A 21,697-nucleotide genomic window follows, 5' to 3' on the forward strand; every position below is an offset into this window, starting at 1 on the left:
AGACCAAATGAAACTGGGGAGATTCATATCACAGGAGCTTAATGCTTTTATAGTTAAACTTAATCTTACTGAAAATAGCAGGTTTAATGTACGTTTTTCCATTTAAGGTAGTTGCCCAGGTAGTTAAATATGTGTACCTACACAAAACAAGAATGAATGCCAGTCATGAATGTAAATGCTTTGGATGGGAGGTTTTTGTCGGGGATTTTTCTAGAAGAGAAAAGGTACAGGAATAGAGACAAAAAAGCTTGAGACAGAAGTTCATACCTCAAAAAAGCAGCTTTTCCTTTTGGCACTATTTCAGATGGTTGCAGTCCTGGCTTCTCTCAAGTAATACATGAAGACTGCTTCCAACCTGGAGATGACACAAACCTGCTTTCGTTCAAGCCACTATCACAGCTTTGAGCATCTTCAGTGTCCTCAGTAACATCTAGTCACGGCTGGGGAATAATCAAATAAAGCAAATTAAACGTTAAGAAGTATTATCAAATGAACAAAGCACAAAACATAATAAATAACACCACTTTGCATGTTCGTACTGTGCACACACTTGACCATTGTGTGCAGTGCTGATCCTTTCAGTTTCAGAAAAGATACAGCTGAAAAATTTTGGAGATGCTAACGAAGATTATCAGCGGCCGGGACAGCCTCTGCGTGCAGAATGACTGAGCAGGCTAGGAGCAGCCAGCTTCCAGGGGTACCGAGGAGCCGCGAGCGACCGGCAGGACGCTGCGAATGGCGATGCGCTGCTCTTTGCCTCTCCCAATGCAAGACCAAAGGGTTACCAAAATGGAAGGGGCAGGTGGCAGGTTTAAAGGGAAACACGTGGTTCTCCCCCAAATACTTAACTGAGCCAGAAACATGGTTGGCTGAGATCTTGTGCACTCTTAAACTCTGCGTGTCAGGACATGGAAAAAGACAACTCCTGCATGAACAGGACTTCACGGAACAAGAAATACACTGGGAATTACTCCGTACATAGGCGCTATCTCCCTTTCCGAAGAATCCCCCAAATGCAGAGAATTAACCCCCCGCCAGCGCTCGCCTCACCCCGCAGGCCGGGAGGGCAGGGAGCGAGGCCCAGCAGGGCCGGGCCGGGCCGGGCCGGACCGGGCCGCGCCGGGCGCAGCACCCTCCTCCCGCGGCGGCCCCACCCCGGGGCCGTCGCTGCGGCGCGGCCCGGGCCCAATGGCGATCATGGCGGGGCGGGGAAACGGGGCCTGCGCGGGGCGCGGGTTAAAAACAGCTGGGGAGGCGGGAGAAGGGGCGCGGAGATGGCGGCGGTCGGGCGGCAGCGGGAGCTGGACAACGTGAGCGCGGGCGGGCGGGCGGGAGCGCGGCCGCGCAGCACAGGCCGTGGCGGGCGCCTCCCGGGCCGGGCGCCGCGCGGGCGGGCGGGCGGCGGAGGCAGCGAGCGCCCGGGGCGGGCGGGCAGGCCCGGCGGGGGGCCGCGGCCTGCAGCGCGGCCCGGCTCGGCCGGGCTCGGCTCGGCTCGGCCCGGCTCGGCTCCGAGGCAGCGGCGCGGCGCGGCGGGTAGCCCGCCCGGCTGCGCGGTGGCTTCTTTCTTTAGCCGAAATCGTTGAGCTGGGCGCTTGGCGTAGCGGTGCAGGGGGCTAATTAAGTGAAGCCTGAGTTTGATCTAATTAGGATGCTCATTATTTTTTTTTCTTTATGTCAGACTGTGTTATCAGCGTCGTCTCCCGTGATTTTATTCCCTTGCTCCCCACGCTGCCTGTGTTAATATCCCTTCAGAGAGGTTAAATCGCTCGGCGTTCCCTAACGCTGGCTGTGTTTTGCTAGGTGAAGGTGGCTGTGGGCTCCCTCGCAGTAAGCAGTGTGGCCGAGCAGCTGATGCAGCTCTGTGTGCAAAGGAATAAGTTCGCTTGTCATTGAATTTTACAAGCGATTGTGTATTCCCGTGATACAAAGGACATTGTCTTGACTGAAAAGAGATTGTTGCTGTGCATTAGGGAGGGAAGAGTTGAGATGTCTTGGTTACTGGCATGCCTGTCCTGCACACTTGCTTGTAGGCCTTAAAGTTACAACTGGCCCTTGAAAAGGAGGGAGGACAAAAATTAGAGGCTATAGCAGTAGCACAAACACTCCGGTAGCATCTGTAGATCTTCAAGTCTGCAGTAAAAAGTCATTTTATCAGGTGGGTGTTTTAGGAAGAGTTGCTTACAGCTGAAGGCAAGCCTAATCAGAAGGCTGAAAGCAATCAGTTAGGTCAAGAAAAAAGCAGTCAAATAGGTGAGGCCTAGTCTTCTATGACTGGGAAAGTGTGGTGTTCACAGTACTAAAGTAAAACTGATCCCTGGCTGAAATAACCATTGATGACTACTACCCTCATAGCAGGCAACTGAATGCAACTGAAATAAGACTGGGGAGCCAGTAAATACTTGTGCTCTTGTGATGTATAAAGCTAGTTCTAGATCCAAAGCCTCTTTCCCTCCATCTTGCTCTTTTCTTCCTGTACTTATATCTTGGAGGGTGAAATACTTCATTTCTCTTGAGCTTTACTCTGCTTCCTATCATGGCTATGAGGAGCCCTCAGGTTAAAAACAATAAATGTTCCAGTGGACTATGGTATATTTCTCTGAGTAGCTAAAACTCTGGAGTAGTACTGGGTGAGCTGTTTTGTTGTCTTGGCTTTAATTTCCCTCATCCATAGCAATAGAAAGGCTTGCAGCAAAAATTAAGTGTTTGTAGTGTTTCCTAGATGGCCAGTTTGCAACTTCCACTGATCATCTCTGGAAACCTGTTGACAATGCTCACTCTCATCAGCAGGGATTTCTGCGCTCTGTGCGCTTTATTCTCTACTGTGGCTGGTATCATTCCAAAGGACACAAGTCAAAACTTGATCAAGGACCTGGAGCACTGCTCTTTACCTTCTATATTGCAGCTTGTTTGCTTTGAAGGGTATCAGGAGAGAAGCTTGAGTTTTGAGTCACCAGCAAGCATGTTATTCATTCAGAATGGCTGTGTATGTTCACCTTCAGGTTTGTCAAACTGCTCTATTCTAGTTTGGAAGCGTCAGAGATGCAGGCCATTAGAGCAAGCTTCTTGCCTGTGAGAAAAGGTATTCCCTCCACTTGTGCTTATTTTCAGTCTGTATTTTTTTTTTTTAAAAAAAAAAGTAAAACTTACTATGGGAAACATGCATAACCAGAACATCTAAGCTAGCATAAAGAAGGCCCCTGATACAGCCCTTATTGTCAGGTTGATGCAGGTATGTCTTGTGGAAGTAGAGAGTATTTTGACCAGTTCCTGGGAGCCGCTGCACTTTCTCTTCACTCTTGCCTGGATTCAGTTGAACCAGCTGACACTTACTGAAGAAATATTCCTATAGGTGCTTTGGTATGCTGGTAGTATTAGTGATTGAATCTCTTGAAACTGAAATTATGTGTTGCTGGTATGCTGCAGCTAACTACATTATCTCTTGTAACTTCATTTTGACAAAAGCAAGAATAATAAGGATTTTTGCAGTACCTGTGTAAAACATGAGAGAAATAACTTTAATGTTTCTACCTTCTCATGGAGGCATACTGATACCTCATGGCCTCTCAAAGGCTCCAGAGAAGTACCTCATGGAGATCTTGGCTATATCTGTGGTCGTCAGGCATTGCTTTGAGTGACAACCAAATGCAAGTTTACTGTTTAGGGCTTTGCTCTCCTTCATCTTAAGAAGAACCTCTGTAGTAAAGTCTTACACAGAACTCAATAAGCATATGCTAACTGAAGTCCCTCAAGACTCATTGCAGCACTAGGTGGTAGTAGTAGATGTCAGATTCCTGGGTGACTGAGTTATTACATAAAGATGTGTTGAGAATTAGTTTGCTTACAACTTAGGGAGCATGTCTCCCAAGAGACATAGTTCTTTCCCCAATGCTGAAGTTGCTAACAGGACACTACTGAAATTTGGTGCCTTTCTTCATAAGTTTACCTATGATTGAGATATAATTACATATATGTGTTTTTTCCTTTTTTCTCTCTCTCCCTTTTTCCTTCCTCCTTTTCTCCACCTCCCCTGGCTTCAGGGTTCCTTGGAAATAACACAGAGTTTAGAAGATGATCCTCTACTGGATGCGCCGCTTATTTCATCTCATGCATTGCATTCTCAACTGAGGCCAAGATTTCGCGCTATCCCAGCAGTCCTCCTTGCCAATTTTCTGTTGTTCATACATGTAAGTGTTTTTTTAAAAAAGTGATTTCCTCGTGAAAACTTACTACCTTTATTCTGAATTACTGTTCATATGGACAGCATTCCACTGATGTGTGAATACACTGTTCTTGCAAACCAAGCAAAGCGTTGCTGTCCCAGGAATTGTGATAATGTATGTGCTGTATGATACTGGCTGAGTTTTCCTTCTGATTTGTCAGTGCTAACGTGCTGTGAGACATTTTTCTAGAAAGAAAAGTCTTTTTAAAAAGTAGCTCTTTTTAAAAGTACTACGTTCCATTAGCATAAATAATATTACTGCACTGCTTAGACTAGATAACAGATGGCTAAGATAATGTTGATGCTATACATTGTCAAGGCTGAACTTAATTTCACAGGATATTAAGGTAAGGTATTTCTTCTCAGTGTAACTAAACAGTCAAGTTGAACTTGTGCCAGGTTTTGGGAGGTGAGTGTTGTGTTTGGGGTGTGTGTGGATGTGTGGATTTTTTTTGGGGGGGGGGGGGAGGACTTGTGAGATAAAGGAATCCAAATATTTCCTGCTCTGGGTGTTAAGAAGAAAGAGCCCAGAAAGAGTAAAATTTACAGATCCTACATGTAACAGTCTGTAGGACTTGCAGAGAGAGAGAGAGCTCTTAGTTTCCTGTCTAGTAGTGAGCATATACTTTAAGCTGGATATGTTTATTGTTACTAGTGCACATATGGAAACCAAACTTGGAAGAGGGAAGAGCACTGATGACAAAACCCAACTGAAATGGTACTTGCATAGTGGCATCATTGCTGTTAATATAGACCTGAAGATTGTGTGTGTGCGTGTGTGTGTGTGTAAAGCCAGAGAGTCATGAGAGAGAGGTACGTAGCACTAGGAGATTCACCTGATCTTAAACAAAACTGTATGTTCAGTGTTCCCAAAAGCTACAACCCCGCTAGAACTTCACAAACGCATATTGACCTCTAAGCCATCACTTCAGGCAGCTGCATAAACCTTTCAAACAATAAGCTCTGACCTTCTGATTTTGGAAGTGAAGACCATCTGTGTCTGGGCAGATCTAGGTAAGACTTCTACTGCAGTATTGCTGAATAGGTTACAGAGATCCTCAATGGAAACTAGATGTTCTGGTTTGTGAAGAGTATAAGGCTGAAAAACATTTTGTTGCTGTCCTTTTAGGATGGTGCTTGAGGTCTGCATTATAAAGGTAGACAGCTGCGGTGGTAATAGAGCAGTAAATGTTGTTCTAAGCCTTGGGATCTCTACTCTATACTGCTGTAACTGACGTAGCCAAATGTCAGTCAGCTAGATCCTAGAATACCGCTGCCTCTTATGTTCCTGTTGTTTTGCCCTCTCCTGCAAATGGAGAGAAGTGTGAGGAGGTGAAAAGAGGGGGGAAAACTACTTGGGCCTCTGTCAATGCACACTTTTCCAGGCTAAGTCTTGCTGCTATTGCTGAACCTGCTGCAGTGACCAGTCAGTCCTTGGATCAAAATGGAGAATTATTGTTTCTGTTGGTGAAATGCAGCAGTACAACTGTCACATGAAATGATGCTGTTGCTTGCTGAAAAGAAGCATTTTTCCTGGATGGGCAAAGCAAGCTTATTGGATTTCCTTCCCCTCTACTTCTGCAAATGCACAAACCTTGTGGAATGTGGAGGCATCAGGTTAGCTTCCAATGCATAGCCTACCAAAGTGGCAAGTATCCTGGAGAGGTTATAAGGAATAATAATGTTATACAGGACTGTGTAATGCATCTCTAAAATACTTTGTGTGTAACTTGGAGTATTTCTTCTTCTTCCTCATGTGACAAGATGTAGGGTTAGGCAGCAGATAGCTCTTCCAGTGCAGTTGCCTAGTAACATTCAATTCTCGAGTGTGTGGGTGGAATATGTTACATGGTGGGAGCTGGATATAGCTTCTTTGCCAAGCCTTGCTACAAGCCAGAAATTTCTTTATATGAACCCTTTCTTTCCCCAATCCCCCCTTAAATTTTGCTCTTCAAAAGAATAAATACTGTGTTTGTAGACAAGCTCCTTGTATTGGAGTACAGTGCCTATTGTTGGAATACACCAAAATGTCAGCAAAGCATCTGTATGTCATTTTTACTGACAGCTACGTGTTTCCTTTAGCATAAGTTACTATAGTAGATAGCAATATATGCAAGCATGTTGTAGTAGCCTGCCATGCTAGGCTATTCCAGCCTGCAGGAGTTAAATATAGCTATTTTCTGCACTGAAATACATTCCTAACATCTGAAGGAGTCAAACTGGGTCTGTTACTGTATTAAAATGGCAAATTTAACACTGAAGTGACCAAATAAAATAAGGGTTAGTTGGATTTTTCTTAGCTCTTCTGGAGAAGGAGATAGTAAAATACCTTAAATGAGTGTTTTGCACTAACTCCCCTTATTTCAATTAATCTGGCCACTTCTCCCATACTCAATATGACTTGGGGTTTAAACTTGTGTTTGAAGTTGTCGTAGTCTTATGGCTGATACAGGAGTCCAATTCTCTTGCCCTTGTTCTCCTACCCCCCACCGGCCCCTTCTTCCCTGGTACTGATGACTGTGCCAGTTACTTCCACCCTGCCCTCCCCCCGTTATTACCCCGTTATTGCTATTTGCAAGCCAAGCCAGCTAAGGGTTTTATCAGGAGTAACTGAGTGCTTTTAAAAAGTTGATTTCTGTGAACATAGTTGCTTGTGAAGCAACTTGAATTGAGAAGTGACAGAAATATGAAAAATGAGTTGAGAGAACAAGTTCATTAAATACAGTTAAGTCAGTACAGCTGAACTATTGAACATCAAGTTTGAAAAAAGAAAATAAGATGTTTTTTCCTCCATCTTCAGCTCTGTGGGTTTTTTCTATTAATAATGAGATATAACATATCTGAGGGGGGGGTGTTTTTTGCTAAATGTGTGTATAGGAAGACTAGAGCTTTGTAGACCTGATGCAAATCTATTTCTGTTGTATATAGAAATGCTCAGTTTACTTGTAATTGTAGGCTTGTTTTGGTTTTTAGTTCAGTTTAAAAATACTGCTATTGTGTATAGAGAACCAGGATGAAAGCGCCATAACTTTTTTTTCATTCCTTGAATGAAAATATTAGGGATAGTATATATTATGAAGAAAACATTCTGTAAGGATTTTAAGAGCGAATCTGTATATGTACATACACCCCAAGTAACCCCCACCTAAGAATATCTTCTAGTTAGCAGAAGGTTGCTGACGCTGCTGTTCACTGCTGGTGCTGAAAGTTTGGAGCAAAACCTAGAAGACAGGAAAAGTTCTGGCAGAATGCCACTAGTCTAGAAGGAAAAGCGTATGATCTGACTATGAATTCAGAGCAAAATGTAAAAACCTAGCATATTAAATATATTAATGATTACCAGCTGAGGCAGGTGCCTATCTAGTGTTAGTAGTTCACTTTAACTTAGTATGGTGTCACTTCATTTCACTTGTTTTGATATCATGACCTGGAGGTTTTCTCTAATAGATTTAATGGAGGGTGACTATCACTTGTACAAATCTCTTTTCTCTAAAAGAATGCAAACCATGTGGTCTTACTGAGTAGTCTAAAAAGACGTTATTTACACTTTCAAAGTTCTCCTTAAAGCAAAAGATTCATTAAAAGGTGTCCAGAAATAAGATTAACTCACTCTGAAGGTGATGCTCAGGTAAAAATGAAACTGATGTGGAAGAAGTACTGAGAAAAGTGGTGATTCTCATCTCTGTCCAACTGGTTACTGTTTGTGCTGTTGAAAGATAATGTTATTACTCATAAATTTCATTAATGGATATGTGACTGAAATGACGTGGTAGTTGTGGTAAGAGGGTCTGATGTTTATAAATATCTTTGCTTTAATAAAATCAAATTGGGAAGTAAAATGTGATAACTAGATTATGTAAGCTTATCTCTCTCTCTCTCTCTCTTTAAGTTAAGAGTTGTGGAGTATATGGTTTTTTAACAGACCTCCTGTCTCCTTCTCTTGCAGGTTGCTTTTGTTGTTCTAGCATTTTTAGCAGCTATGTTTTGTTCTTACCCCAATCCAAATCAGGATAAGTGCCCTGGAAACTATACTCATCCACTTAAAGTGCAGACTGTCATAATTATTGCCAAAGTAATTTTATGGATTCTGCATGTTTTTTTTGAACGATATATCCAGCACCACCACAATAAAGTCAGAAGCAGAGGTTACTTCTCAATCTATCGATCAACAAGACATCTAAAAAGGCTTCCACTGGTGATACACTCCACAGGTGAAGTGAGCTTGTTTACATATGTGTCTGTGTGGGGTGTTTTTCTTCTCTTGTAATGCTTTGAATTCTGTAATAAAAGCACTGGCTATATATATATGTATAGCACTGATCATATTTTATGAATTTTTAAAACTTTACCCACAAACTTATTTGTAAATGCTATTTATTTTAGTCAGACCTCCTGACTGACTTTTCTGGACTGCCAAATGTATATTGTAAAGAACACTTCTTAGCTGCATGCCCACAAGTGTGAGGTAGAACCTAGTTATTAGTGGTTTCCAACTATAAAATATGTTCAACTGAAAAGATCTGTTTGCTTGATAGTAGACTTGATCTGCATACTCGCTTGTCTAATTGGATATGTAGCGAGACCACTAATCCTTCCAGGAAGTTTACTGCATGATTTATGAAATGAACCCTCTTCATGCTAAGCATTTTAAGTAAAAACAGATGAATTGCCTATTGCTCAGCAGCTGTCTGAAACTAGCAGAGTGAGTAAATGTCTAACCGTAAGCAGTGTTAAATGGCGTTCAGCTCAAATTCTGACTGCCGCCTTCTGCTTTCTATGGACAAACTGATGTGTAGCAGTGTTCTGACTGTGTATTCTGTGCTTCCACTGGCCAGTAAAAGCTGAAAAGTGTTTCAACACACCTGCTGTTGCTTTTCTAAAAGCAGCTACTTCAACAGATCTAAAACTTGTTTAACTTTAGCAGAGTTTTCGATAGAAATGTCAGGAGATGAGGGAAGCATGGTGGTTTTTGCAGTATTTTTGCCTATTTACAATCACCATCTCCCTATTGTAAACCTGAATAACTGGAGCAAAATGTTTTTCTACTGGTCTTAGTGGGTTACATGGTCTTACTTTGTATAAAACCCTAGCTTGCTTTTCCACCCAATCACTAAAAAGCCACCTAGTCAACCTGACTGTGCAAAACCAGGTTACGGCCACTAGGTAGAGCTCTGAAGATAAGAGATTTCTTATGTGCAATGACAAGATCATCCTACAGCAGGCTTATGGATGTCTTGAGAGAATAAAAGGCTTGTTTCTGCCTATTGCAGTGAAGTCTGGAATATTTAACTTAGTCATACCTTCTGACTTGAATGTAGTCTGTTTCTCCCCACCAGACTGGCAACATGTAAATGTTCAGATGCAATAAGTTTTGAGGCAAATCTAACTTAGAAGGCAATGAGCTCTGTAACTGTGAACTTCTGTCGCACTAAATTCCTGCAGATATTGCTTCCATCCTGACAATTCACTTGCCTAATGTAGTATGAAGAAGTGTATAGTTCCATAACTGCTACTATAATCTTAAATTTATAAATTTAGTGCTTTATTAGACTATCTTTAAAAAAAAATCTTAACAGGAAAGAACACTCCATGCTGTGTCAGAAGTATACTGCAGAGAGGGTATCTAAAAATTTGGAACATTTGATTGCAACCCACAGAACTTTTTAAGCAAGAATATTAGGTCCATAGTTCTAGACCTTTTGAAATACAGGGCTTATTCTCTGTGACTAACTGTGCTCATTTCAGTTTAACTTTCAGCAGCTTGCAAGTGCTAAAGTAAAACTAGGCAACTGGAAGCCTATGCAAGTTATCTTGTGGAAACAAAGGTGGTATTTCTTGTCTTTTTGGTTTGTTTAATGTTAGTCTCATTTAAATACACTCAAATTCACCACTTATAGGCTAGGCAGATGCCCTCCTACTCTGAACTGTGACTGAAATAATGTCCTAAGAAATTAGTAGAATAAACTACCCAAGCCACTTTGGGGGGATAGACAGCAGCAAAAAGGCAAGAAACAGTCTGAGGCCATGCAAGTTGTATACTAGGTATTTCTAGTCCATTCCCTCCACATCTCTAAGTCAAAAAGATCCATAAGAAAACCTACAATTTTGTACTATTCAATACTGAAATGGAGCCTCATTTTTACAACAGCAGCTGTGAGCTGGCATCAGCTGCATTAAAGAAATAAACCAAAGGGGCAAGTATGGGATGAATTGGAAAAGTATTGTTGAAATATTTCAGATACTTGGGATGAGAGAGTAGTAAGTTATTTTCAACAGCTAATAAGACTGTTACACCTGAGAAATGTATTTGTCTTCTAGGAAATGCAGCCCTGCTTTTGATTCTGTCTGTCCAGCATTCGTTTCCCGATCACAGTAAAGTATACCTGTATCTTATCCTGGGAGTCCTGGGCCTGGAGCTGATTAGTTCACTGACGTGCTTAGTGATTTACACAGGTGAGAATGGCAGTTCTTGTCTCAATGAGTGAGACTTGCAATGATAGCTACTGAACTGTTCTGTTTGCTCACAAAGTTTGGCACAGTACTTAAGGTACCCCAAGCTGCAAGTATAAATACAGAATGACTGTACTTGTAGAAGAGAACTAAGGCTAGCCCAAACGAATGGGAAAGCTGTTGGACTTGATTTGTGCTCTAACAAAGCCAGGTAAAGCTTTGTCTCAAAGCTGCTCATCCAGTGAAGTGATGAGTGCAGAATTGTTGTAAAAGCATCCTGTGATGCTGTTTTGTTTGTTTGTTTTTTTAATTTGGTAGCTTGTTCTTAAATGCATATACCACAAGCTGTGAAGTAGTAAGAGTTGGCTTTTATCAGAACTGGCTCTGAGATTTAAATGTGGAATTTAAATATGGAACTTAAGCTTATAGAGTGATGTCTCAATCTTCAAACCTTTTAATTCTCTTCCTTTTTATTTCCTTACTCCCACCCCAAAAGATGATTATTTTTGTCACTGTTACGGAGTGCTCCTTTTTAAAAAAAAAAAAATTTGTTTTTTTTTGAAACCTGTTCTAACACTAAAATTAAAATACTACTTCATAAAATTGTGATGTATTATTTAGTACTGTCGCTGTCTTGTAAAGCTACCTGCTGATGGTTTGGTGTACTTTATCAAGACTTAATTGTTATTTTAGATATTGCAGCAATAATTTAATGGAAAGATTTAACAAGTGTTTGAACAAAATAGTTCTCTCTAATCTCATCTTAAACTATTTGAGTTTGTCTTGCATTAACTTGAATGCAAATAACTGAGTTAAAACTGCCTTTTTACTGTCTCATACCTCCTTAGTGATGTCTGTTGTTGTTCCAAGGCAACTAAAGGCACTTGGTGTTACATTTGTGAATAAGTGACATGGAACTCTGCTCCTGAGTTAGATACTTCATATTTTCTGAGATGCTGCTTTCTGATTATTTACAGCAACAAACAAGGGGATGGTGACAGTCTAGCTAAATAGGCTCAGTAGTGCTGATTTCTCTAGTGGAAGAAACAGATGTGCTAATCTTAATGTAACTTGCTTCTGACTTACAATCAAACAGAAAGAGGAGGATGGAAATGCCTCCTTCAGCACTGCATGGAGCTTATAACTTAAGCAAGAGCTATTTCTATTCCAGTCAGTGTTTGTCCTAACCATAAAAGAAGTCCTAGATTACTAATAATTCATTTTGAATGCCTTTCCTTTTGGAAAGGAAAACTGATGTGACCTTACTAATGTAATGGCATTCTAAGAAACACTGCCAAGTGACTGGGTCATCTTGGAGTTAAAAGCTAGCCTTGACTCTCCTGTAACAATATTGAAATCAACATACACCAAGAAATGAGATCCCCACCTACCTCCTGCACCTATAACCATGCAAAAGTCTGAATCCTATAGGCTTGTCAGATTGCCCAGGTAGAGTAACTGTCCTTAGAATTAGAGACTGGGAATGCGTAAGCATAACAGTTCTAGAGAATTAATCCAAGAATGACAGAAATCGTTCTTTTCTGACATAGGCATATTTACTTTCCTGATAAACTGAGAAAAATAGAGATGAGTTACAAAGCTATAGCAGGAGTTAAAGAATTCCAGTGAAGCATTATTTCTTACCCTGAAACCTCTTGTAGCTCAAAAGTACAATATTTATCTCCGTAGGAAACAACTTCCACAACTGGAAGAAAATTGGCTTTTGTAGTAAGGTCTGAGCCTGAGGTTCCGTAGGAGTTGCTAACCTCCCTTCCTGCATGCCTGTCACCAAAAAGATCTTGTTTCCTAGGTGGTGGAACCCTGGTTCCAGTACTCATGAAATGCATCCATTACCCCACAGCTTTCTAGAATAAAACAATCGTTTTTTTGTTTCACAGATGAGTGAGCTGAAGGAGACTTGAGAAGGGGCTCCAGTGAGTGTGCTAGAACAAAGATGAAGGTTGCATTGCTAGGAAGGAGCAAGGCTTTCCCGTTTGGGAACAGTTTGCCTTACTTCCTCAGCAGCCTCAAAAACACAGTCTAAGCTTCCTTCTCCAAAGCTTTGTGTGCAAAGACAGAGTTAATTTTAATGGAACTTAGCAATTGCCTCTAGATCAGAGTGATATCTAATCACCCTAGATTGTCTTTTCCAATCTTATTTTCTATCCTAATGTATGTTGAAGTAAAGCTGAGAGACTGCTTGCATGTCTGTATCTTATGTAGTGGTTGTTTGGGTATCTTTATGTTAAGCTAAAGCTCTTCTGAGGCAAAACAAGTGTATTTGGCCATTTTTCTTTAAGTAGCCTGGAAAGCTGTGGTTAATAGTGGCCATCAGATTTTTCTGTAAGACTGAACAGACTGACTGGAAACATTAAGCCTCCTTAGCTGGATACTTTAAGGGGAGCTGTCTATTCACTGTTCGAGTGCCCCTCTCTCAGGAAAGCACTTAGTAGATATCACTTACCACTGAGATAACAGCAGCTAATGTAGCTCTGCAACTAAAGGAGCAACCTCTGGTGGGAAGAGAGGAGGTATAGACCTGCTTCACACAAGAAACTAATGATGACAGTCATCTCCCTTGTTACTTTGTTTACCCCAAAAGCTTTAGGGGTGGGTAATGTCAGTGTTCATACATGCCATTTCTCCTCTGTGGAACAATTAATTCTAAACTATTAAAGTGAGATGTAGCAGGTTTATGTACTTGATTTCATTTTGTTTTAATGTTACATTTAATGCTTCACAAACAAAAGTGGAGGTGTGGAATACCTGATTGTAATTCTAGGGTTTTCTTTTCGCTTATTGGAGCTATTTTGTGAATTGTGATGCACAGTATCTTGTGAAGTACAGCTGTCCTGTGTGTGCATGCAATTCAGAGACAGGGAGTCAAACTTATATGGAGTTGTTTGAAATGACCTGTAGTAGGCTTAACATGTATAAATCGTTCAAGTGAGGTAAATGTGTAGGGACTGAAGTATGATATAGAGAGCTCTAGATGTCAGTTTAATACATTAAGTTCAGTGATAGGATAGGGGGTCAAGCTTTCAAAGGCTTACTACATATATGTATTTAATGGCTTTTTCTTCTTCTAATAAGACATACTTCTAATATCACTTGAATAGAAGACTAATATTCCCACAAACAAAGCATGTTGGAAATTCCTCATCTATTCCTCCATGGCTTTTTGTAGAGGAATACAGTCACAGAAATAACTAACCTTTGAGCCTAACTTGTAGCTAACCTCTGGAGGGTTTGCATTGTTTTAGCAGGATGGCCCATAATAAACCCTGTCATACTATTGACTTGTAAGGACAGTCTTTCCCCACATTTATGTGGATTTCTCACAGAGGCAGACTGTCATGTTTTTAGTAGCGTTAGATGTATTTCTTTGCAAGCAGCCCCAACTATAGAGACCAGAATGTGCATTCTGGGTCTCTTTAGCGTGCTCCTTTTTGTTATTCCCTATCTGATTTGGAATTGCTTCAGATGTCTTCAGCTTTCATCCAGAAATAATGCAAAGGGTACCTACAGCTTCTCCCTGCTCCACTGCCTACCCCTTCCCCCCATTCCATGTCTGGTAAATTTAAAATTAAATTTATTCACAGATACCCAGGAATGACCTCTGTGTTTTGAGGTGGAAGTTGACCACAAAGAACTAATGTGGTCTAAATACCTCATGGCTTGCTGTAGCAAGTCTGTTCTAGTTTTAGAGCAGGCAGACAAGCTACTGCTTCATGGCAAACTGTCTAGTTGAAACAGCATTCATCAGAGTTTAAACCAGAAGTTCTGACCTAGATACTAGTATCAAAACCTCTAAACACTCTTTTTAATTGTATATTGCTTAGTTACGGCCTGAAATCAGAGACTAAATTTCCATTCCTTTTCACAGAATGGCTGAGGTTGGAAAGGACCTTTAGATAATCTAGCTAGTCCTCCCCCCTGCTCAAGCAGAGTCACCTAGAGTATGTTGCCCAGGACCCTCTCTAGACAGCTTTTGAAAATCTCCAAGGATGAAGATTCCACAACCTCTCTGGGCAACCTGTGTCAGTGCTCAGTCACCCTCACAATTTAGAAAAAGATGCTCACTATTCAGAGGCGACTAAAATATCTTCTTTCCTTAGATGACAGACTAAATCTTAACCATAGATGTTAAGCACTATTTTCAAGCTTCCCCATTCATATCTTCACTTACGGTGTTTTGAGCAGCAAGAAAGAAAGGAAAACATGCTAATTTTATAATCAAAGCCCCTTCAGAAATGATTGGAGGCTTTTTGTTCCCCTTGCCCCTCTTCCTACTCCCAGATTCCCTTACTGCCTTTCTGTCACCTCTTCTAAGGCAAGCTTGTGTTAATCTGTTACAGAGTTTTAACTTGGAGCCTGGTGTTAAAGTTTTGTTTTTTTTTTTTTTTTTTCCAACTACTTTATGAAACTTTATTGCAGTGAAAATAAGCAACTTCAATCGTGCAAAGCCAAGACCTGATATAATTGAAGAAGAAAAGATGTATGCTTACCCCAGTCACATTACCTCAGAAACGGGATTCAGGTAAGATCTTGTATATTAGCCTTTTCATGTGGGCACGTCTTGTCAACTATGGTATGCAGGTAACAATGAATAAAATAATTGCATTAATTTCTCTACAGACTTGTGTACAGTCTTAAACCTGTCAACCAGAATAGATGTCAGGATACTAGTTCTTAAGGAAACTGCACATTTATTTGTGCAAAATAGCAGCTTTAATGAGAAATAGCCAAGTTTTATGCTTCCAAGGTAGTATAGCTATTTGTAATACAGAAATCTTCACACAGAAGGACATAGATTTGACCATCTATGGCTGGTTGCAAGAATCTTTAATGTGCTATAAATAACTGTGCTTACCCTGTTTTAGTTGACTTTATGTGGGAGTCTGAGGAGAGATACTGGTGTGTTACACTTAAAGTATGCCTACAGGAGCCTAGCTGCTTGAACCAGTTCTTCCAAGGGAACGTATTGTCACACCTTCATAGGTGAAGACAGCTTTGCAGCTTTGTTCTATGCCAGCAGTTGAACATGTGATTCTAAAAAAGGGGATTTGGAGTATATTTCCAGCTTGGGAAAGAATTCTAAAGCTGGATATGACTTTTAAGAGGAGAGGAAGTTGTAAATGAGACAAAGTTCTTCAACATTCATCTTGCAAGTACTGAGACTTGTTGCTTTGTTTCCCTTTGGTCCAGCAATTAGAAGGTACACATTTTCCAGTTGCTGTAATGAGTCTGGTATAGCTAAACAAAAAAATCATCAGAACTAGTATTTCCATGCAAGAATATATTTCCAAATTTTCTAGTACAGCATGACTCACTCCTATATGTCGTAGTAAAACAAGTTGAACTGATGAAGTCTAGAGATAACTGATCCTTCAGTACTTCCCTGATGTCACAAATGCAACATGCACATGGGTTCGTGGAACCTGGAAGTAAAAGTCCAGGATACAGGAAGGCTTTAGAGTTATCTTGATTATCTTGATACAATATCTGATTTCCATCTTCATATGAACAGTGGTGAATGCGTGGGGGACCTTGTTCTTTCCTCATTCAACTTCTCCCCTGAGAAATCCTCAAATGCCTAGAGAACAATTCCTAAACAATGTAGAGACTGGCTGAGGAAAAGACTCTGATCTTTTGATTAAAAAGAGTGCAAATTTCCTGTGAGAACTGATTGCAAAACAGTTATTTTAATTTAGGTCTATACAACTCTTGACTCTTTCTTTCCATAGAGATTTAAGGTCTATTGAAAAGTGAATCCTGTCAGCCCTGGAGTTGACCCTGGTTCTAAGAATGTTTTCTGAATCTCATGACCTCTATAATCTAAGCTACTGGTTATGAACTCTTCTGGTGCTAGGAATTGGTAGTGTAACTTACTGGTTAAGGCTGTAAACCTTTTTCTCTACAAGATCTGTGGCGTTTTGTTTCTTTTCAGTTTAGCTACAGTTGTTCTTTAATTGGACCTATGTGAGGGTTTTTTCCTACTCTGCTTTAATTAATACTACAGTGCCACTAACTCAGTTTAATGGGAACGTGCATGAAAGTTGAAGATAGCTTAAGCTGAGGCGAAGTTGTATGTGAATCTGCAAAGGAGTGTAGATCTGAAATACAACAAATGTTAAGTACTGATGTAGTTTAAGTATTGTGAGTATCACTGGTGTCAATAAATGTGACTGTAGGCTAATGGAGAAATTATCTTAAACTGTTTGTCTATAGAAAAAAATATTATGTCTGCTTAAAAAAGCTGGCTATTGAGCAAAGATGTCATGGGTTTCTTACTTGGTATGGTAGTAGCATGTGGTCTGTCTTACTGTTTTACAAACTTAGTGTCAGTACACTTGTTCTTCAACAGGTTTTCTGTAACTGTCTAGCAGAAAATATCTAGCTATTGCTTATGAGACACAGCACAAAGTTAGTCAACCCTTTTTCTTTTCCTACCCTCTCATGCAAGATTCAGGCTAAACAAGTATTGTAGGCTGCCTCCCCTCTGAAAAGTCGTAAAGATCAGCAAAAGCAAAAACTGAAGAAAGCGAGTTGTCGAAGTCATTAATTAGCTCTGTTCTTTCATATGTTACAAAGCTTTCATCTCTTATTTAAAACCATATTCATTTTTTGTTTTTTCAAGGGAAAATTCAAGTTTAGAAGAGATTGTTGAGAAGCAAGGAGATGTAATTGAGTATCTTCAGCGACACAATGCACTGCTTAGCAAGAGATTGTTGGCACTAACATCACAGCAAATCAGAACTTAAAAGCGTTTGGAAAACTGCTGCTGCTGCAGTTCAAGAGGGAATATAAAGCAACCCAAGTTGTACAGATGACTTGACTTCATGAGATGACTCATTGTGGAAGTATGAGTTCTACATCTACTGTAAACATGTTACAACTGGATGTGTTCTGGCGCTACCCCATGCACACCCCTCCTGCGCCCCCTCCCAGCATCAATTCTGAAAAGAGATTCTGGAGGTTTGAGGATTTTTAATTCCTAATAGCTTGAAGTTGGACCAGATGTAATGGTTTAACTTTCTTCAGTTGTTGCTGTTATTTAGCACTGTTGTAACCTTTAAGCTTCAAACTACCAAAGTATTTTATATTTCTAGAACACAAGCTGTTTTCTAGAAAATAAATTTTGCAGAGAGTGTCTTCTCAGTTGAAATCTGCAGTGTCTGGAGCTGAGGCTAGGTATGTTCTGTCACCAAGTCCTGTTGCTTCTAGTTAGTAGAAGTGATGTACCTCAGTAATCCTATACAAAGTAGTTACTTGGTTTCTAGATCTGTCTTGTTTTCTCCTTTGTCAAAAAAATGACACTGTAGCTTATGCTAGTGGGGGAAATTTGGCATCCAATTTATGACTCCTTGAAAAAAGCACACTGGGTGCCCTAGAATGGCAGATCTCACATGTGAATGTGCAGTAGGTAACAATGTCATGATAAGCAATTTGAACAGCTGTTCAGAATTCTGGCTTTAAAACCCCTAAAAGGAATCTCCAGGGCTGTTGGTGTTTCTGTTGTTAGAACTTTGTGTTAGTTAATACTGAACAGGACTCTTACTTTACATATTGAACTAAATTGAGGCAAAAATATTTTAAAAACTTTATATTAAACTAGTAACCAACTCATGTTGAACAGACCTAACTTAGAATTGTGCAATATGAAGTTAGATCCTGTTACAGATTCTATTACAGTTACATACATGTTGACTCTGTACTTTGACTCATCAAAAATGTCAGCATCCTGATGCTAAAATAATCCACATGGGTGGCAAAAACTTTAGTAGAATTGAAAATCTGTGTTTCTCAAGCTTCCAGGATGCTTTTCCATTTCATGGATTTATTGGAAAGGCTAGTCTTCCACCTTGAATCTTGTTGTCTCTGATAGCAATAGTATGTGCCTGCCCACCTGTTCTCCTCCTTCACTGGTAAAAGAACCCTTCTGTTCTCAGTACTACTTTGTCTACCAATGTAGACCAAGCCTGGGGAGAATGGATGATCATTGGTCAAAAAAGGAAGAAGGCTCAGATTAGGAATGGTCTTGTAGAAATACAGAAAAATCAGAAGAAATGAATCCATTTGATTTTGATCCTGGGACATATCTTTAGAAATCAGTTGTATACCTGTTTAGTGTTTAACAAACACTGGAGCTGGCTGGCTTGAAGGAAAACAATAAGTTTTGGAGACTGCTGCTATTCAACACTAAACTCTATTCCCCTTTAACTGTTGTTTCTTGAAAATGCAGCCAGGATTTTATAAAAACTTGTGAGGAATACAAATATTTTTGGTTTTAGAACTCAGGTTTTGATGTGACTGTGAATATCAATTTCTATAATTTGTATGAAAAGCAGTGAATGTGAAGTTTATGCACAATAAATGCAACTAAGTAAGAGCGTGAATTCTGTCATTACAAAGATCCTGTTTTCAAGACCTAGAATATTCATGTATGAACAATTGCATTTTAACTTTGAGCTCTAAATGAACTCAAGACTGGGTTGACTGAACTTGCCTACTCTGTAACTTCTCACTTACAGCCTTCCCCTCAAGAAGATGATTTAAATGAGATGCTAAGAGTTGTCAGGAAGCTTTAGACTAGTAAGACTGACATGCTTACCAATCAGAAGAATAATAGTTGTTCTGAAAAGTAGAATTGGGGGATATATGCAGGTCAACATAACTTCTGCAAAGGGAAATCCTGCTTTACAGAGCTCAGTGAGCTCTAAGAAGGAGGTAACAAGCTTTTGCTAAGAGGTCTGACTGGTCTGCTTTGCTTTCCAAAACTGGAGTTTCAATGAAGTTCCTTAAAGTAAGCAGCTTTAGGGTTAGAGGAAAGGTGCTGTCATGGGCAAATAGTTACAGATAGGAAAGGGGCAATAAGCAGAAGACAAGAAGTACAGTTCTGCAGGATTCTGTGTTCAGTCCCAGGCCATTCATTCAACTCTGTGGTAAAAGATTGGGACAGAATGAACAGTGAGGCTTGCAGATGATAGTAATCTCTCATCTTTACTAAGCTCAGTTCAGCAATTTAAAAATACTAGAAGGCTATTACAAGACTGACTAATAAAATGAAAGATGGAATTAATATTTAATACAAGTGTGCATTGGAGGTGGGGCAAAAAAAGCTGAATTTTATATAGGTGATGAGATCTGGGCTTACTGTTAAGTCTTACTGCTGAAAAGTAGTATCTTGATTTATGTAACTGATGTTTTCATGAGAATCTGTCAGCTCAATGCATGGTAGGTTTTTTTTAATTACTATTAGGGATAAAACTAAGAGCAGGTAGATTAATGTGTGCCTGTACCCTACTAATATGCACAGTTGTGGGTTTCCAACCCCAAAATGGTTTAGTAAAACTAGAAGAGGTTTGCAACTATTCCAAAAAACACTGAAGGTATGACAGCACACCTTCTGTTTGAGGAGTGCCGAAGTAAAATAGGAGGACTGAAACTTGACAGAGTGCAAATTGCATATGGAAGGTAAGTCCAGACTGATTGCTCCCTGGACTTCCTAGTGCCCATGGCAGGAGTCACTGAGTGATGCCAGAAGGCTCAGCAAAAGGGAAGGAGGAAGGAAGGAAATTTCCTTGCATGTGGAACTCCTGGCCACAAAATGTTTTAAATGTGGAAAGAGTTTTTCGAGCCAGCTAAACAAGTTCAGAGGAAAACGCCTTTAAGAACACTTATACCACAAGATACTGTCTCTGAATTAGGAACATTATGGATAGGATAATATGATACATTGAGAGAACGGGGGTGTGCTGAAGTTCCACTGCCTTTTTTGCCTCTTCCCAGACCACTGCTGGGGACGGGATGATGGAGTAAAGGGACTTTTGAACTGAATAGTGCACAGTTCTGTACAGTGTGGATCCAGGTGAAAACTATTCCAAAGGGCAGTCTGTGCAAATTTTCCATTATACTGAAGTTTCCCAGCATGTTTCTTAGCTAATTTTATCAGCCAGGTACTTTTTGCAATTTGCAGTGGGCTATATAAGCCAGCAAACAGACTTGTATTGTTGTCTGACAAATGGTAAAATGACATCATGTTTTCATTGGTGTGCTTGGTGTTCCTGATGATGTCCTTGAAAACAAATGATTTTTGTAGAATTTCTGTTTCAAGGAGCCCTTTGCTAAACTTTTGGTGTTCCAGGCTGAATAATTGTCATTACTTTTTTTTTTTTTTTTTTTTTTTTGTAGTTATGTTTTTGAAACAGCTTTAAAATTAGCTTATTTTCAACCTGTCCTTCACGGATAAGGGTTTTTCTAGCATGTTTCTGGCCACTTCTGTCACTCTTGGATCTCTCCAATGCAGAGGAAATAGATTACGTAGCCTAGGATAACCTGACTGTACTTTGAGGGAAGGGGTCCTACTGAGGACTTCTTCAAGATTGATTAAGAAGAAAAACAGATTAGCTGGTGGTGTCTCCCCTCTCCCCCCCCCCCCCCCTCGGTGGAGGGGCTGGTGACCTGCGCGTAGCGCTCGGCGCCTCAGGGCTGCGGCTTCGCTCGCGCCTCGCTTTTGCCGCCCCGCCAGATGCGCCGTGACGTCAGGGGGCCGTGACGTCACCCAGGGCCGCGCTGCATGCTGGGCGTTGTAGTCCCCCCGGGAGGGGTGCGAGGCCTTTGCCGGGTGGAAAGCGCTGCCCCGCGCCGGGGCAACCAGCGCAGCGAGAGCAGAGCCGAGAAGAATTCCTGTTTCACAGTATGTTACACCTCCCTATGATTTTTTTTTTTTCCTTCTCATATTTCTTATTATTCAGTTTCTACCACGGTAGCTTTTGCTTTCCGTAGGAAAAAATTAAAAAGCGTACATCTTTCAGGTTTGGGGAAATCTTGGGCCACCGAGCAAACGCGTAAGATTTAGGACTGCCCCAAAACGTCGAGGCTGTGAGGGGTTTTCTAATATTTTTTGATGAACTATTGCAATGTGCTGAAGTTGTTTTTTTTGATTGTTTTTGGAATGTGTACAAAAAGATATCGTTTTGGTGATCACTGGTATATGGCGTGTTGTACGTAGAGGAAGAAAAATCC

At 40.6% G+C, this 21,697-nt stretch overlaps 1 protein-coding gene across 2 annotated transcripts; it reads left to right on the forward strand.

The window, feature by feature from the left end:
* Positions 1–1,265: 1,265 nt before the first annotated feature.
* TMEM192 (transmembrane protein 192) lies at positions 1,266–19,068 on the forward strand. Of its 2 annotated transcripts, none has more exons than XM_062574708.1 (6): positions 1,266–1,310; positions 4,038–4,184; positions 8,166–8,430; positions 10,538–10,672; positions 15,107–15,209; positions 17,310–19,068. In XM_062574708.1, the coding sequence occupies exons 1-6, from the start codon at positions 1,275–1,277 to the stop codon at positions 17,431–17,433; spliced, it is 810 nt and encodes a 269-aa protein (XP_062430692.1). In that variant the 5' UTR covers positions 1,266–1,274; the 3' UTR covers positions 17,434–19,068. The 2 variants fall into 2 exon arrangements, with proteins under 2 accessions (XP_062430692.1, XP_062430693.1); XM_062574709.1 differs by having other exon boundaries at positions 10,547–10,672.
* Positions 19,069–21,697: the final 2,629 nt, after the last annotated feature.

Source organism: Rhea pennata, chromosome 4 (genome assembly GCF_028389875.1).
Source record: "Rhea pennata isolate bPtePen1 chromosome 4, bPtePen1.pri, whole genome shotgun sequence".
Lineage (NCBI taxonomy): Eukaryota > Metazoa > Chordata > Aves > Rheiformes > Rheidae > Rhea > Rhea pennata.

Bases quoted from the DNA above. Each gene is read 5' to 3' on its own strand.
- TMEM192 (XM_062574708.1), top strand. From the start codon at position 1,275: ATGGCGGCGGTCGGGCGGCAGCGGGAGCTGGACAAC. The intron at 4,185-8,165 runs GTAAGTGTTTTT...CTTCTCTTGCAG, and splicing joins ATTTTCTGTTGTTCATACAT to GTTGCTTTTGTTGTTCTAGC. The intron at 8,431-10,537 runs GTGAAGTGAGCT...TTTGTCTTCTAG, and splicing joins ACTGGTGATACACTCCACAG to GAAATGCAGCCCTGCTTTTG.